General features: G+C 38.0%; 6 protein-coding genes across 6 annotated transcripts; 4 read left to right on the top strand and 2 right to left on the bottom strand.

The window, feature by feature from the left end:
* Positions 1 to 94: 94 nt before the first annotated feature.
* Positions 95 to 421, top strand: BATDEDRAFT_89828 (uncharacterized protein; the record flags this gene model as incomplete). Its single annotated transcript, XM_006680063.1, has 1 exon — positions 95 to 421. One exon carries the CDS (start codon positions 95 to 97, stop codon positions 419 to 421), a length of 327 nt encoding a protein of 108 aa, XP_006680126.1.
* Positions 422 to 1,536: 1,115 nt separating this feature from the next.
* On the top strand, positions 1,537 to 3,841 carry BATDEDRAFT_89829 (uncharacterized protein; the record flags this gene model as incomplete). The annotated part of the gene is made up of 2 exons (XM_006680062.1): positions 1,537 to 2,753; positions 2,845 to 3,841. 2 exons carry the CDS (start codon positions 1,537 to 1,539, stop codon positions 3,839 to 3,841), a joined length of 2,214 nt encoding a protein of 737 aa, XP_006680125.1.
* Positions 3,842 to 4,105: 264 nt separating this feature from the next.
* On the top strand, positions 4,106 to 4,522 carry BATDEDRAFT_89830 (uncharacterized protein; the record flags this gene model as incomplete). Its single annotated transcript, XM_006680061.1, has 1 exon — positions 4,106 to 4,522. The coding sequence occupies one exon, from the start codon at positions 4,106 to 4,108 to the stop codon at positions 4,520 to 4,522; it is 417 nt and encodes a 138-aa protein (XP_006680124.1).
* Positions 4,523 to 4,886: 364 nt separating this feature from the next.
* Positions 4,887 to 5,261, bottom strand: BATDEDRAFT_89840 (uncharacterized protein; the record flags this gene model as incomplete). Its single annotated transcript, XM_006679970.1, has 2 exons — positions 4,887 to 5,010; positions 5,062 to 5,261. The coding sequence occupies 2 exons, from the start codon at positions 5,259 to 5,261 to the stop codon at positions 4,887 to 4,889; spliced, it is 324 nt and encodes a 107-aa protein (XP_006680033.1).
* A 1,948-nt stretch (positions 5,262 to 7,209) lies between these two features.
* On the top strand, positions 7,210 to 8,858 carry BATDEDRAFT_89831 (uncharacterized protein; the record flags this gene model as incomplete). Its single annotated transcript, XM_006680060.1, has 4 exons — positions 7,210 to 7,395; positions 7,473 to 8,379; positions 8,451 to 8,640; positions 8,705 to 8,858. The coding sequence occupies 4 exons, from the start codon at positions 7,210 to 7,212 to the stop codon at positions 8,856 to 8,858; spliced, it is 1,437 nt and encodes a 478-aa protein (XP_006680123.1).
* An 839-nt stretch (positions 8,859 to 9,697) lies between these two features.
* Positions 9,698 to 10,588, bottom strand: BATDEDRAFT_25675 (uncharacterized protein; the record flags this gene model as incomplete). The annotated part of the gene is made up of 2 exons (XM_006679784.1): positions 9,698 to 10,071; positions 10,336 to 10,588. 2 exons carry the CDS (start codon positions 10,586 to 10,588, stop codon positions 9,698 to 9,700), a joined length of 627 nt encoding a protein of 208 aa, XP_006679847.1.
* Positions 10,589 to 14,084: the final 3,496 nt, after the last annotated feature.

The following is a 14,084-nucleotide window of genomic DNA, read 5'->3' as shown; positions in this document are numbered from 1 at the left end:
GGAGAGCAGAAGCTGTCACTTGATATCTGCCTCTCATTGTAGAAACTACCCCTCTTATGAAAAATACGACAAAAACCCAAACAATAGGCTAGCAATGTCAAGGGACCTTCACGGTTGGTTTGACGACTTAAGCACCGAGATTCCGCTGTTCTATTTGAAAATCGTCTCCATTTCTGATTCGGTTATTGTAGAAGACAGATATAAAGTCGTACTTGCGGTAGTAGCATTGAATCAAGAATCGGCTGATATGATATTTTATCGCTTGATTGAAGGCTCGACACAAACAGATAACCCACTCATAATGAATACTTCAGTTCATGTGACTAACCCTACTATATTCCGGAAATGTCTGGAATGGAAAGAGAAGGAAACCATGAAGAAGTGGAATGATTATTATTCAATGGATTCTGCGGTCCCGTAAACAAAATTTCAATAAATACGATTTCATAATATCTCCATTACAATTTCCTTTTATGTTAAATCAACTTTAGAATATTAACGAATTTTAAAACATCAGGTATGAATTTGGCACAGAAACATCCTAATAACTCAAACTTATAAGCTCTAAATTGCTCTATCCCACCTTTTTGGCCTGAATTACTAATCTCGGATAAATTGTCATTTTTGAAAATTTGGACACTGGTATCATTCGAATCTTATGAAACAAGTGTTTAGTATAAGTATGGCACCAACTATCTACCATTAATATTAGCTCATACACCTGCTCTAATGATTTTAACCAACGTGAATGCCACAGACAAATATTCATTTTAACAACACTCGATAGATTTTACTAGGAGCTATCTACTAAAATACCCGGTATCATTCGGTGTCCCATCTATACTACCATTGTCATTCTTAATTCTTCCCCAATGTTTGTAATTGCATACCATACAAAACCACCTTTTATTATGTTCAGGTAATTCTCAGCAGGCTTTAAACATTGACATTATGAAGCTTTGCATCTCACAACGCCATTGTTTAAAACCTAAACGGTTAATCAAAACACATCAGTGCTCATCAAGCAAATGTAAATGAATGTATCATCAACGCATTAGAATTTATTAAGTTGTGAAAATGTGAAAATGTTCATGGTGCTGTTAAAGCTCAAGTCCCTTTTGAAGTGATGCAAATGCAACAAATACCTCGGTCATACTCGTCTCCTGTACTTCATGACTTACAATACCAAGTCGTCGGGCTAGTTGACCACTATCACCACAGGTTTCCGGCAATTCCAAAACACGGAAAATATGCTCTAGTAACTCTAGTCCTATAATCATCTTCTCCTTGTCAGTCGACGCGGCCAATAGCTGTGTTTGTAAAGCTTCAACGCCAAGCTTTGTCATTTGCAATACAGTCGTTCCACCCACTTGTCGAGCTACTTGCCATGTGCCAGGTTTGCCAATATTTTGCAAAAACCAATCATTCACCACATCCACGGATTCACTTGTTCTTATCAAAACCTTGTATCCGTATCCGTAAACAGATTTGAGCCTCTGCGGAGTACCAATACATTGCATACGGCCATTGACAACAATGCCAATACGATCGCCAAGTGCTTCCGCTTCTTCCATGGAATGGGTGGTAAGGATTACAGATGTGTGTTGTTTGAGTCTTGCATGGTATTTAAACAAGATTTTTCCTGGAGAGAATATTGCCACTTCACAACCATGGAGTTTCCCCTTTATCTCCAGTTTTTGGTTCTCTACTTATAAAAGTATTCCCTCACTCCAAGTACCCAGACACGCATTACAAGAGGATGGCTTTATTGAAAACTTTAACGAAGATCATATTTCAGATTCCGACCGCAATGTGCTATCCATTAACAATATACTGAAGGAATTTAAAGTCAAAGAAAAACCAAAGGATGCATCTTCTGATTCTAGCAAGGGGATCTTTGGCAGATTTTTTTGTGGTGCAGCAACGGAAACCAAAATTAAGCGTGCTGTGCAAGACTTTAATTTGAATTTACACAGTAGTCAGATTCTTGCACTACTGGGCCACAACGGTGCGGGAAAAACTACATTAATATCCATGATAAGTGGTGTTGTGTTGCCAAAATCAGGCCACATTTACGTCAAATCCAAGTCGGGCGACAAAGTGATGGATATAACGGATCCTTTTGCATTATCAATGTTTAGACAAGAACTTGGTGTATGTCCACAGTTTGATGTAATCTTTGAATCTCTCACTGTTCGTGAGCATTTAGAACTGTATTGTGGTATTAAGGGTGTGACGATTGATGGCCGAGTTGGAGATTTTATATCTAGTGGTCAAAAAGATGCTGCAAATTTAAAAATGCAATATGTCGAGGCCATAGCACGCGATGTTGAACTGTATGCTAAACTAGATGCCTACATCAGTACTCTCTCTGGCGGTATGAGACGCAAGCTAAGTGTAGCTATTGCGCTACTTGGATCTCCTCGTATCGTGTTGTTGGATGAGCCAACTACTGGCATGGATGTTGCTGCTCAACAACGTATCTGGTCCTTGATTCGAAGCTGCAAAAAGAATCGTGTTTTGATTTTGACTACACATTCTATGGAGGAGGCCGATGTTCTTGGTGACCGTATTGCTATCATGTCGAATGGCCATCTCAAAACACTTGGCACATTGATTTTTCTTAAATCGCAATTCGGTACGGGATATAGTATTGATTTTGTCAAGTCTGACAAAGCTACAATGTCCAATCAACTATCCACTCGGGCAGATTCAACAATTCTCAAAATTGTGCAGCAATTTTTTCCTGCCGCGTAAGTAGTATATATAGGGCACCGAATGATACCAGTTTTTATTCATTCACAAGTCTAAATTTATAGTGACACCACATTGCTTTCCTTCCAGACAAAAAATGTCTGGCCATAATACACCGATTTCAACAGCTCACTCCTTTCTCTCACTGAATACTCCAAGGGTGTCTGTGGAAGCAACAATCAATTCAGACTTACCAGGGCTCAAGACTCTGCTTGTCGAATACTTTTCTGGAGCAAGGTTGTTTGCCAAAATCCAAAGAACAGACACCGGAATCACTCAGGCAATAGTTCAGGGACATCCAAAGCAGTTTCCCTCTTCTCTTGAATACCTCAGAGGACTGCTACAAATCAAATATGATGCTGCTATTGTTTGGGGCGAAGCGAGCGCTGTTTCTGAAGAAAGTCGATACAACTCGATCACTATTGAAGAAGCTTTACCAACTTTGGAAAGGGATCCGTCCTCGGGAGAGTTTCTGGAAAAGGAACTTGACGAAATCTCTTTTGGTGGGTCTGCTGCTACTGAAGCTTTGAAGAAAGTTGTCAAGGAAACATTCGCTAGTATGGCAAATGCAACTACTGGTTTTGGCATTGCAAAAGGATGGATTCCCGCTGTCCCGGAAAAGCACATCATTGTCAAACGTGGAGACGAAGAATACGACTTGGAGGTTTCTACCATTTCTTCTCTCTCCGCATTGATTGAAGCAGTGCAGAAGAAATTCCCATTGGCTCTGAAAGTCAAGAAACTCTACCGCTTGCACGAAGGAACTCCAGTCGTTGTGACTGATGTGAAAGACCTGCGCCAAGGATATTTGTATTATGTCCTGGCAGGTTTTGAAGAGTTTCCCAAGAAGCAGACCACCAAGTTCACAACAATCGAGGAGTTCTTTGACAAGTTGAAGATTCAACAAGAACTGGATGATGATGAAATTCAGCTTATCAAGGACTGTCTTGGAAAACAGAAAGTCAAATTCACCCAATTGATGGCCACTGGAGATCTGGCATTGACTGATGAGAAGCTCAAAGAAATTGGAATCTCTCAATTGGGTTTAAGAACAGCAGTTCTATTAGTTATTAAAGGCAATCAATAAAATCCTTGATGTAAATTGAATTTACTTGATAACATTGCTTAATCGTTTTTATTCATATCCAGCCCATCCAATACATAATTCAATTTACTCACCAAATGCCACTCATCTCCCAACTGACTTTGTAGAGTAGTATTGCCTTTTCGGTCAATATTCTTATCCGATAATCTATGCAAACAATCTGGTATGCTATTTTTCATTGAGATTGACACTGAATATTGTGAATTGATCAAGACCTGGTCGAATGGCAAAAGTCTTGGTCTTATAATGATTGGAAATATTACAACTGTAATTTTGAGGCTCTTACATTATTACAATTGTAATTCCGAGTTTACAATTGTAGTTTCCATTGTTTACTACAAATGTCAGCAGATTACATCCTGGATCAGAAGAGTTGCTGCTTTTAATGATGCTGATTTACAAGAAGAGCTCAATTTGATCAACAAGAATTTACTTAATGCATTCGCTAGGGCAATCAGTCGCACACGTCGTCCCGAACTGGACTCTCATATTCACAGAAATGGTGCGTATGAACCACATCCCCACGCAGATACAATCAATTTGTTGCTTTCTATTGGAGAGTCTACACTGTCTGCGATCAATTCAGAAATACCTGTTAGCCCTGTCCCTTACGCAGTCAGTCCTTATATGTATGTCACTGCCAGAATCAAGATCTTGACCTGACGAATAAACATATACACGTCAAAACTACTAAACAAGAATCGTGTAATGGACCGATGCCGAGATATTTGCAAATCAGACAATTCATTGGCCAAGACCTGCTTGCTCTCAAAGGCTGCTTTCCAAATCAGGAGTTTGTTGATTACACTCGGCAAATGTTCAAATGGAATCACACAATGTGCCATTTGTACATTGCGTATTATTGGTTTCTGATTGACTGCCCAGTGTTTGTGTACTCTGGCTTGCCTTGGACTACAATTTGCAATGAATGCACTCGCTGGAGGAGATGACTGGATAGCGAGGAAGCAAATGCGTTACCAACATCCGATTATTCGTCGTCTTCATTCTGGAAGGGAACCTTACCACCTTATCGAGAAAGTAAATCTGAACCAAGCGAATCTCCATCTAGCTTCCATTCGTTTGAGGAGAAACCTGTGGGCGAAGGTGCAGCAACTGGAAGCGAAATGGTTATTTCAACAAGTCTCAGCAATCTAAACATTTGAAATAAATGAAATATTCAGTTCTTGATAGACTTTTTATACTTTTTCAATATTTCCTTTTCGGCTTCTGCATTTGAGGCATAGTAGTCTTTGTAACGTTTTCGTTCAACTTCCTTGTTATGAGAATAATATTCACGATACCATTTCCTTAATTGGTCTTGTTCTTGAGATGAATAAGCATCCCAATTCTTGATGGATTGTAAGTAATCATTGTAATTTCCAATTGAGCTGATGGGTGTCATTTATTGTTACTCTAGAAAATAAGTTGCTCCAAATGTCCTTCTCTTTTTATTGGCTGGACCTTGAACTCTTGCCAGTTCTTGTAATTCTCTCTTGTTACGACGCTCCTTGTTTGTCATTGTCGGCTCTCTGTGTCTCGGTTCAATCAAAAAGGTCTCCGTTCCTTCAACTCTCTCGAGTTCATAGTATTTGTAAGACTTTCCAAGAACATTGCCGTTATCATCTGAAATTGAGAAAGAGTATCCGTTCCCACTGACAACAGTATAGATGCCGTTGCTGTACTTTGACACATATCCTTTTCTGAATGTTTGCTTACTTTTCAGTATCCGAACACGATCTCCAACTCTAATTGAATGCTTGGTAATTTTAACTTTCATTGAACCATTTAATGGATTCTTTAGATACATTGATTCAGGAATATCATTTACACCACGGTGATAAGTGTTGTTGTAGTTGAATACAATGTCTTCCAAGACATCAATGTATCTATTTGATTTTCTTGATTCTTGGTACCGAGCAATAATATTCTCCAATGTTCTGTTGAATCGTTCAATCAATCCTTGTCTATTGTGATCACCCACATTCACAGTGATGTGACAAACACCTTTTGCTTGCAGTAAGCTTTGGAAGTTGTTGTTTAAAAACTCTGTGCCATTATCGCTTTGAATCAGAATATGCTTTTGCACGTCAAATATTAACTTCATTGCATCTGTAGTATCTGATTTCTTTTTCATCGCCACCACAAATGATTTCCTACTAAATACATCTATTGCGCACAGGAGATACTTGTATCCAGCATTCCATCTTGCATATTTAGACAAGTCAATCAAATCCACCTGCCATTGGTCATTGACTGAATAAACAGTTATGGGGCTGAATGCTGGCCTTCTTCGTGATTCTTGATGAAGTTGGTGAACTTCCTGCTGGTCAAGGAATTTTATGATTTGTGAGATTGGAAGCTGTTTGTTCAGTTTCAGGTATAATCTCTGCGCTGAAATGAGGCCAGTCTTGGGACTGTAATACAATTCGTAAAGCTTATCCATAACCTAAAATAAGAAATTAAGTTTTTACAATTCAGCTGAAAGTGTTTCAAAACCGACTCGGGATCGTTTATCATTAAACAATTTCATTCCTGTTCTTGTTGGAGAATACGTATTCATCTGTGTTGTAGTCCATGATTTTCTACATCAAAAATATGAATCTTGCAAAATCGATATGAATTGTTGCTATTAAAACCATTTACTACGCTACCACTGTTATTTCCAAAGCTGTTGAGTTGATTGAAATCGTAACTAACCAAATCTACTGAAATATGTCCAACAAAACAATCATGTCAATCATGTCGAATGTGATTTATTGATCAGCTATCCGTGAGCCATGAACAATGATAAATAGAATGAAACTTTGCGGCTTTGATTTGAACATTGACAACTATGCAAGTTGGTTTCAAGTTTACTGTGTGCATTGACACATGGCCACACATTGACAGATCAACAGACTACAGCTAGCGACAATCTGAATCAACTTTGGATGATATATATTTATATTTCAACAACCATTTCCACATGGTTTGAATTGCTCGAACAAATCAAACAATCAGTCAAATATTTGGTATACAGTGACAGTATATGTTGTAGTAATGGATTGTATATGTGATGATAACTATCCATAATCAGGGTGACAATTTGATACTACCTGATTACTGAATACATGATCGCAATCAAAGAGATCAACACAATATACTACTGGGGTTGATCATACACCAACAGCGATGCTTGTATATTGATTCACCCTACAGGGTGTTTTCGGCTTTGTTCACCCTACATGGTGTTTCTGGGTTTGTCAGAATATCCATTTGAAAGTGTCGATTGTCACCCTTGAAGCTGCCGTTGTTATAAAACGGCAGTCATGTACCAGATTCAACCCATTTTCATTACAATACTCGATACAATGCTGATTACTCTAGAATGCATTCTACTTGCGTTACAAGCGGTTGCTGCAATTCGACTTGCATTAGAATCACCAATTGGAACTACCAGTCAATCAAACAATAGGCTGTCAAAGCGATCACCCGTTGTGTTGGATGGTGATATCAAGAAATGCTACACAATTAAAGTCAATGTTGATGGAGTCAATGTATGTATCATGCCATTTATTGTAGTTTGATATCAGTTTGTACTACGTTTAATCAATCTCACACTTGTTTAAAATAGTTGGGTTTGCAAGTCGATTCAGCGATTTCCAGTATAGTCGTACCACTTCCTAGTTCAAGCAACGATATAGGTTTGACTCCGCAACACACTCCAAATGGGGAACCCGTTACTATAGATTACAAAGGCGATGAGTATAGTGGAGTTAGTTCCGATGCAGTTGTGACGATTCCGGGTACTAGGATAACTGACATCAAATTACCAGTACTAGCAGTTAGAAAACAATCGCCAGATCTAGTTGGTATCGATCCAGAGTTTGATGGAATATTTGGGTTCGGCAATTCCTTGTTGTCAAATCATCACTCACGAATCACTGCGATGGATGCTTTGTACAATGGTGGTATTATTCCCAATAACGAGGTTAGTCTTCAACTATGTCCGTATGAAATGACTTCAAATAACTTCATCAATATAGGAAACACGGACGTAACTGCAAAATGCGGAACGGATGGAAGGAGTGTTGCATGGGTAGACTCACCACCAGACGGTCGCCATACTGTCAACATCAAGAGTATACTAATCAATGACAAACCAGTGAATCTACCCGAGGAATTCCAAAAAAGGGTAAAAGATGGACGTACTTTGTATTCGGTTATACAAACATGTTTTAGATATATACGTTTTCCTGAAGTAGTCGTGAAAGCGTTGATTGATGCTATTCTTGATAGTGGTGCGATTACTGTCAAAAAAGCTATGTATAGTAACAAACTCAACTCGGAAGAAATCAAAAGAATATTTTGGGAACACTACGCAATGCTTGAATCCAAACTTAATATTGATTGGGGCAAGCTACCAACGCTTTCAATTACAATGTTTGCTCAAAACCCAGTAACTGATGCCAATTGCAACTCCGTTGTAACAATCAAATTGGGTCCCAAAGACTATATACAGAGATATGATTCTAAACATGGTAAATATTTGACAATTGTATGCAATATGTATTGTTTGATTAACCTGACTAATATAAATGTCGAATTATAGTCCTGTTTGCTGTAAAGGCTGGTCCAAATGACAATGTAATTCTTGGTATTCCATTTATGACCCGACTTGGATTGACATTTGATCGAGCACATAAACGCATTGGGTTTGGTCCTGGATGTGGATGTGAAGTCATGACTGATGGATATCCTACTATTTCGAACGGTTATCAAGTACTATGGCCATTACCACAGTAAGTTGTTTGATATTGGTGTGTGTATGTGTTAATTGATATTGATCATGAATTTGGTGCATAGTGTTAGATTGCCTGAACAACCAAGTACTTCAGGTTCAGATGGCACATTTATTCGCAAAAGGAGACCAACAACTACAACTGATCAAGTAGCTGTACCTGAAAACACCCACCACACTGTCAAGAGTCGCAAACAGACTCTCAATAAACTCGACTGAATACAATTCATTAGTGACAAACTGCTACTATATGTATTTTTAATGTGGTGTGTCCATGTTTGATTGTGTGATATGTTCAAGCCATGCATGTATTGGATCAGTTGAGTGTGTATTGTAGTTGTTTGATACACGATGATCACGCATACTATTGTATTGGTAATACATGGTATTGATTGAATACACATGATCGCGTAGCTCAATCATGGTATGGATTGTTGAAATCCATCACTGTATATCTGGATGATCATGCCAATATTGGATGCGCAATATCAACAGTTGGAATATGGTATACTGCTGCAAATACCATGATTATCACACTCCATTAGTATGTGTGATCATATTGCACCAATCGACCAGTATACGATCACTGCATACATCAACATGTGCATAATGGCCATATTGTTGGCATTGTATATTCAACATGTGATATTTGACATACGACAAAGTTGATACTGCGACTGATGTGTGTGATCAGTCAGGCTATTGATGCAACCATATCGACACCACAATCAACGAGTCAAACCAGTCAGATCAGATATCAACACACATGACTATTGTTGGTATTGGTGTTGCATGTGTCAATACGACATTCCAAGCAATGTCATATTGACACAATACACACATGTATGTCAGCATCATCAATGTGTACAACTATGCAATATACAATCAACTGTATTGTATTGGAAATACAAGTGTCAATGTACAATATGATATCATGCCAATCAAGACTGTGTAATAATCAGATATAATGCATGTAAATCCAATTTTATTGTAAATTAAACCAGAAATACAATTGAATTGGTTGAAATCAGTCCAGATTAACATTCAAATCAATCAAATCAATTGGATGGATCGTCACGTTTGGATTGCTGAAAAAATGATCCAAATCTAGTGATAAACTTGGAGGAAGCTCTCCGCATACTGAAAGTACCCTTCCGATTGAATTTATATTCGGATTCTTCATCCGGTTCTTCATCTGATGATTCTTCGTCCGATGATTCCAAATCTTTGCGTTTTCGTCGACCACCAGATTTTTGATCAATACTCTCATATTTTAATGATTGTTGTTCAAGGTAATCTTTAACGGAAGGCGTTTCTTTGATAAGCGAAGATTTGTAAATAACTGTTACAACATCCAGAGGGGTTCCGAAAATGAGACGCACAATCTTTTTATCGGTCTCCCACTTTTTTCTGTAAGACGACCAATCTCGGACTGGCACTCATAAAAACTTTTTCGAATTTTGTCAAGTTTGGATAGTTGTTTTTCATGATCAAGCTTAGTCTTCCGAATTTCAATATAATATTTTAGGCTGTCATCGTCTTGAGATAGATATTCCAGAACTTTAAGATCTTTTTTCACGCCCATTAGCACGTCATATTGACTGTCATCGAGATTTTAACGGCCAATATATCTTGCTTTGCTGATTACGACCATCCTGTATCTCTGCGTATTTGTCGAGTAAATGCTTGACGTTACCTGGAATTGGATCATCAAGAGCACCCAAGCCTATACCGTCTGGATTAGCATCTATCCAAAAATTATATTCGACACCTTTAAATACAGTGGGAATGCCGGTAAAAGTGTTATCTTCAGTACTTGTAGTTGCACTGGGAATGAATGTTGAAATGCCATCTTCATCATCTGTACTTTCACTGGGATCAACTGGATTGGCAACTGTGACCGAGCAGACAGCAAGGATTGATGACAGTACGGCAATTGAGAATTTCATTTTGGTGGTTGGTTGAGCAAGTTGTAATGTCATTCAACAAGTCGGTTTTTGAACTGTATTTATATCCATTACTGAATAAATGATATTAAAAGCATATTCCTTGAATGGTCGTTTTAAGGGGTTGACTTTATTGTCAGGGTTGAATGGTGATTTGTTGTCAATGCCAAACTTTGAAGGGATATCCCTTTATATGGTGACCTGTAACCTTGGCTGAGCTGCTATCTGACCATACATTCGAATATCATATGGTTGGCTATGCAGTCCCACCCTAAAAATGGCTATGGTCAAGGGTTAGGGTTAAGAAATGAGTATAAACCAAAACTGGAATGAGTTGACACTCGGATATTAGTTGGTCATCAATATGTGCCGTGATATTCCATGTTTGTTAAAATAGCAAGTGATTGGCATGATTCAACGTACAAATAGTGTATAATGAGCATCGGATGATACTGTTTTACTTGAACAAGAGTGCTAAATCCGTTGGAATAATTGTAATTTAGTCGTCTATTTCTGTACTACATTTTACACCCTCATTGTTATGTTGAAGCAATCAGACATTGACCGTTTACGTATAGTTTGAATGGTTAGTGTGTATCTGTTGTAATATCCAAGCAAGATATCTAAGCTTCAACCCTTAACAAGCAAGCATTAGTACTTGCATTGGACACTCCCTAATTTATCATTTCCTCATTATCTCCATTATCTCCCTTATGTTTCAATATCAGTACTCTTACTTTTCAAAAAACCCAGCGTTACCAATGTTTTCTATAGCAGCATATTATATTATATTATTACTTGTTGAAAGACTCGGTAATTTTTGTCTCTCTTGTATACTCTACTTTTTCGATACACCTAAATTCTTTAACATGCTACACAACATCAAATGTCTGCAAAGGAAACAGCTGGAAATGGAATGCGTTTGTAGGAATAGAAAACACCATACACAAGATGACAGCAGTATTGCGTACATACAAATCAAAGTATGCTCTCATGATTGCCAACGGATTGATTGAAAACAACTTTATATCCAACTTGCCCATCAACAACCAATAACTCTGTTGGAGTTTTGTGTAATCTGATTTATATTAATTTAAATGGAGGTGTGTGTATGATCTGTAACTGTTAGTAGTTGACAGAAGAGAACAAATCAAAAGTGTAATGTAAGTTGCACTTGAAATCCAAGATCAACAGATCTGGTATTTTCAAGAGTAGTAAAAAGGTGTAATAAAGTAGTTAGAAATTGAAATAGTTTGACGAGTTGTTTATTGATAAGAGAATATCTCGGCACCTATAGTAATTAATTGTTTGTCTTGTGATACAAACAAATAACGTGTTTGATAATGAGAGGCTGTAAACGAAAAGTAATTGAGCCAATAGGATTGATTTCTGTAATTAGCCAATTTAATAATAATACTATTTACCCGTTATTTGTGACTCGAATCTCCAAAAATGAGGATAATGGAGTTTGGAGCACATGGATTAGTGGTGATGAAGGGTTTAATTTGGAGATTCAAAGTGTGCTATTAGAATTAGCCTTGCCACAGGCTACCATTTAGGGGTATCCATCTGGATATTCCAATATAAAATTGTCATCAAAATTCAACTTTACTAATTTTATCAAACATGCAGTTGGATGATATCATGAAAGAGTTGATTCAACACCTGGAAGATTTGAAACTATTAACAACGGATGCTCAAGTATACAAGGCTGATGAAATATGGGACAGACTGCTTGACTTGCTACTGGAGTTGGAAGAACATGATTCATGTAAGTTTAATAGCAGTTGGATTATTGATGAATTCAAACTGTTGCTGACTTTGTGTTGGTTTGGAATGTCAGTATCTACATATGTAGCGCCTCGCTTACAGAGTATTGGACTGGAAGATATCACAGTCAAGTATTTGGAGTATAATCGACCCAGTTTACAGGTATTCATATATTGTAACAATAATGGATTGTTCATGACTAAAATAATCAACATGTGCTGTGTAGATCAAAATAATGGAGTTTGCTACAGTATTTTTGAGAATGGTGTACTATGATGATCAGTTCAAAATATCTCAACGACTAAACAACCAACTTGCACAACTCATGCAATCACCAAGTCGTCAAGTCAAAATGGCGGCAAGTCATGATTGATATTGACCAAATGATTGAAATCCAACTCACTTAGTGTCAATATGCATATAGGCGATAAACGCATGCACAAAGTTGTTCAATTGTAGACGCTGGAGTGAGGAGTGTAAATTTGACATCAAGCCAATGGTTGAGATTATTGTTCACGAGTCCGATCAAGAAGTGCTCACATTGGCAATTGACCTGTTTTTGAAAGTTTGTCATAATATTGACGATGAAAATGTATGTTTGCAATGATACAATATTGGATCAGTTTGGACAGTGTCATGTCATGTTGATCTGATTGTATACTTGGCATTGAACAATATCATTAGTTTGGCATCGTGTTGTCAAGACTTGTTTCACGACTGGAATCATCCAATGGTCTAGTTGCTGTTGGGTTTATCAAAAATCTTAAAACCATGTATCGGAATATCTATCGTCATGACCCAGTAAAAGCAGCGGGATGTGGCATCATTCCAACAATAGTCAATACGCTCAGGTATGTGGTGTTATGCATGAATGTGTGTCCAGTCATCACAATTGGTAAATTTGACATGGTTGGATTGACATGACATGAATACAGGAGTGTCGATCAAGCAGTGATTGATCAAAGTATTGATACTATCGAGAATTTTTCCAGCTATGAAGATTGTGAAGTGACTTCAGCCGAGTTGATAAGATCGGGTTTGATTCAAACGCTTAGCGACTTGTATATCAGATACAGCGACAACCCTGAACTAAGAGCACGCATAATCAAGGTAGCTGGAACTGCTGCATCCGATATGCGTGACTTTCCTGTATCGCTTGTACGATCGTTGGTTTTTGAGCAATTGACGATATCGATACTTGATGTCGATATGTATGACTGTTTGCGCCGGTTTGATCATGTCAACGACATGATTGAGAAATCTACAAACAAGGCCGAGATGATCAAGGTGTTTCAAGAATATGGAATTGTAAAGCAACTCAACACTATTCTTTCACGTAGAAATATACGCTTGTATGGTTATAGTGGTAGTAACACTAGTATTGTAAACCTACTCGAAACACTTGCTGATTTTGCCGACAATCATCCCGACAGTTCAATACGTACCGAGCTTGAGCAAGGCGGGATACTTGAAAATCTAACGGCTATTGTACAATCGGATACTGCTGAATACATGAACAAAAGGCTTGCTGAACAGATCATTGGAACGTGTTTCCAGCATCGGGTTAATGTTGCTAATTCGAACATTCGGCCATACAAGGACAATGCCGAAATTGATATGAAATCTGAAATGGCCGGATATACACATGGACAGGCACGCACACTTGTAGAAATGCGGTATATCCAGTATCTGCAATGTATACTTTGCAAACCCATGTGGTGGATCGATA

Source organism: Batrachochytrium dendrobatidis (assembly GCF_000203795.2).
Source record: "Batrachochytrium dendrobatidis JAM81 unplaced genomic scaffold BATDEscaffold_8, whole genome shotgun sequence".
Classification (NCBI taxonomy): domain Eukaryota; kingdom Fungi; phylum Chytridiomycota; class Chytridiomycetes; order Rhizophydiales; genus Batrachochytrium; species Batrachochytrium dendrobatidis.
This window is presented reverse-complemented; position numbering and strand designations above follow the sequence as displayed.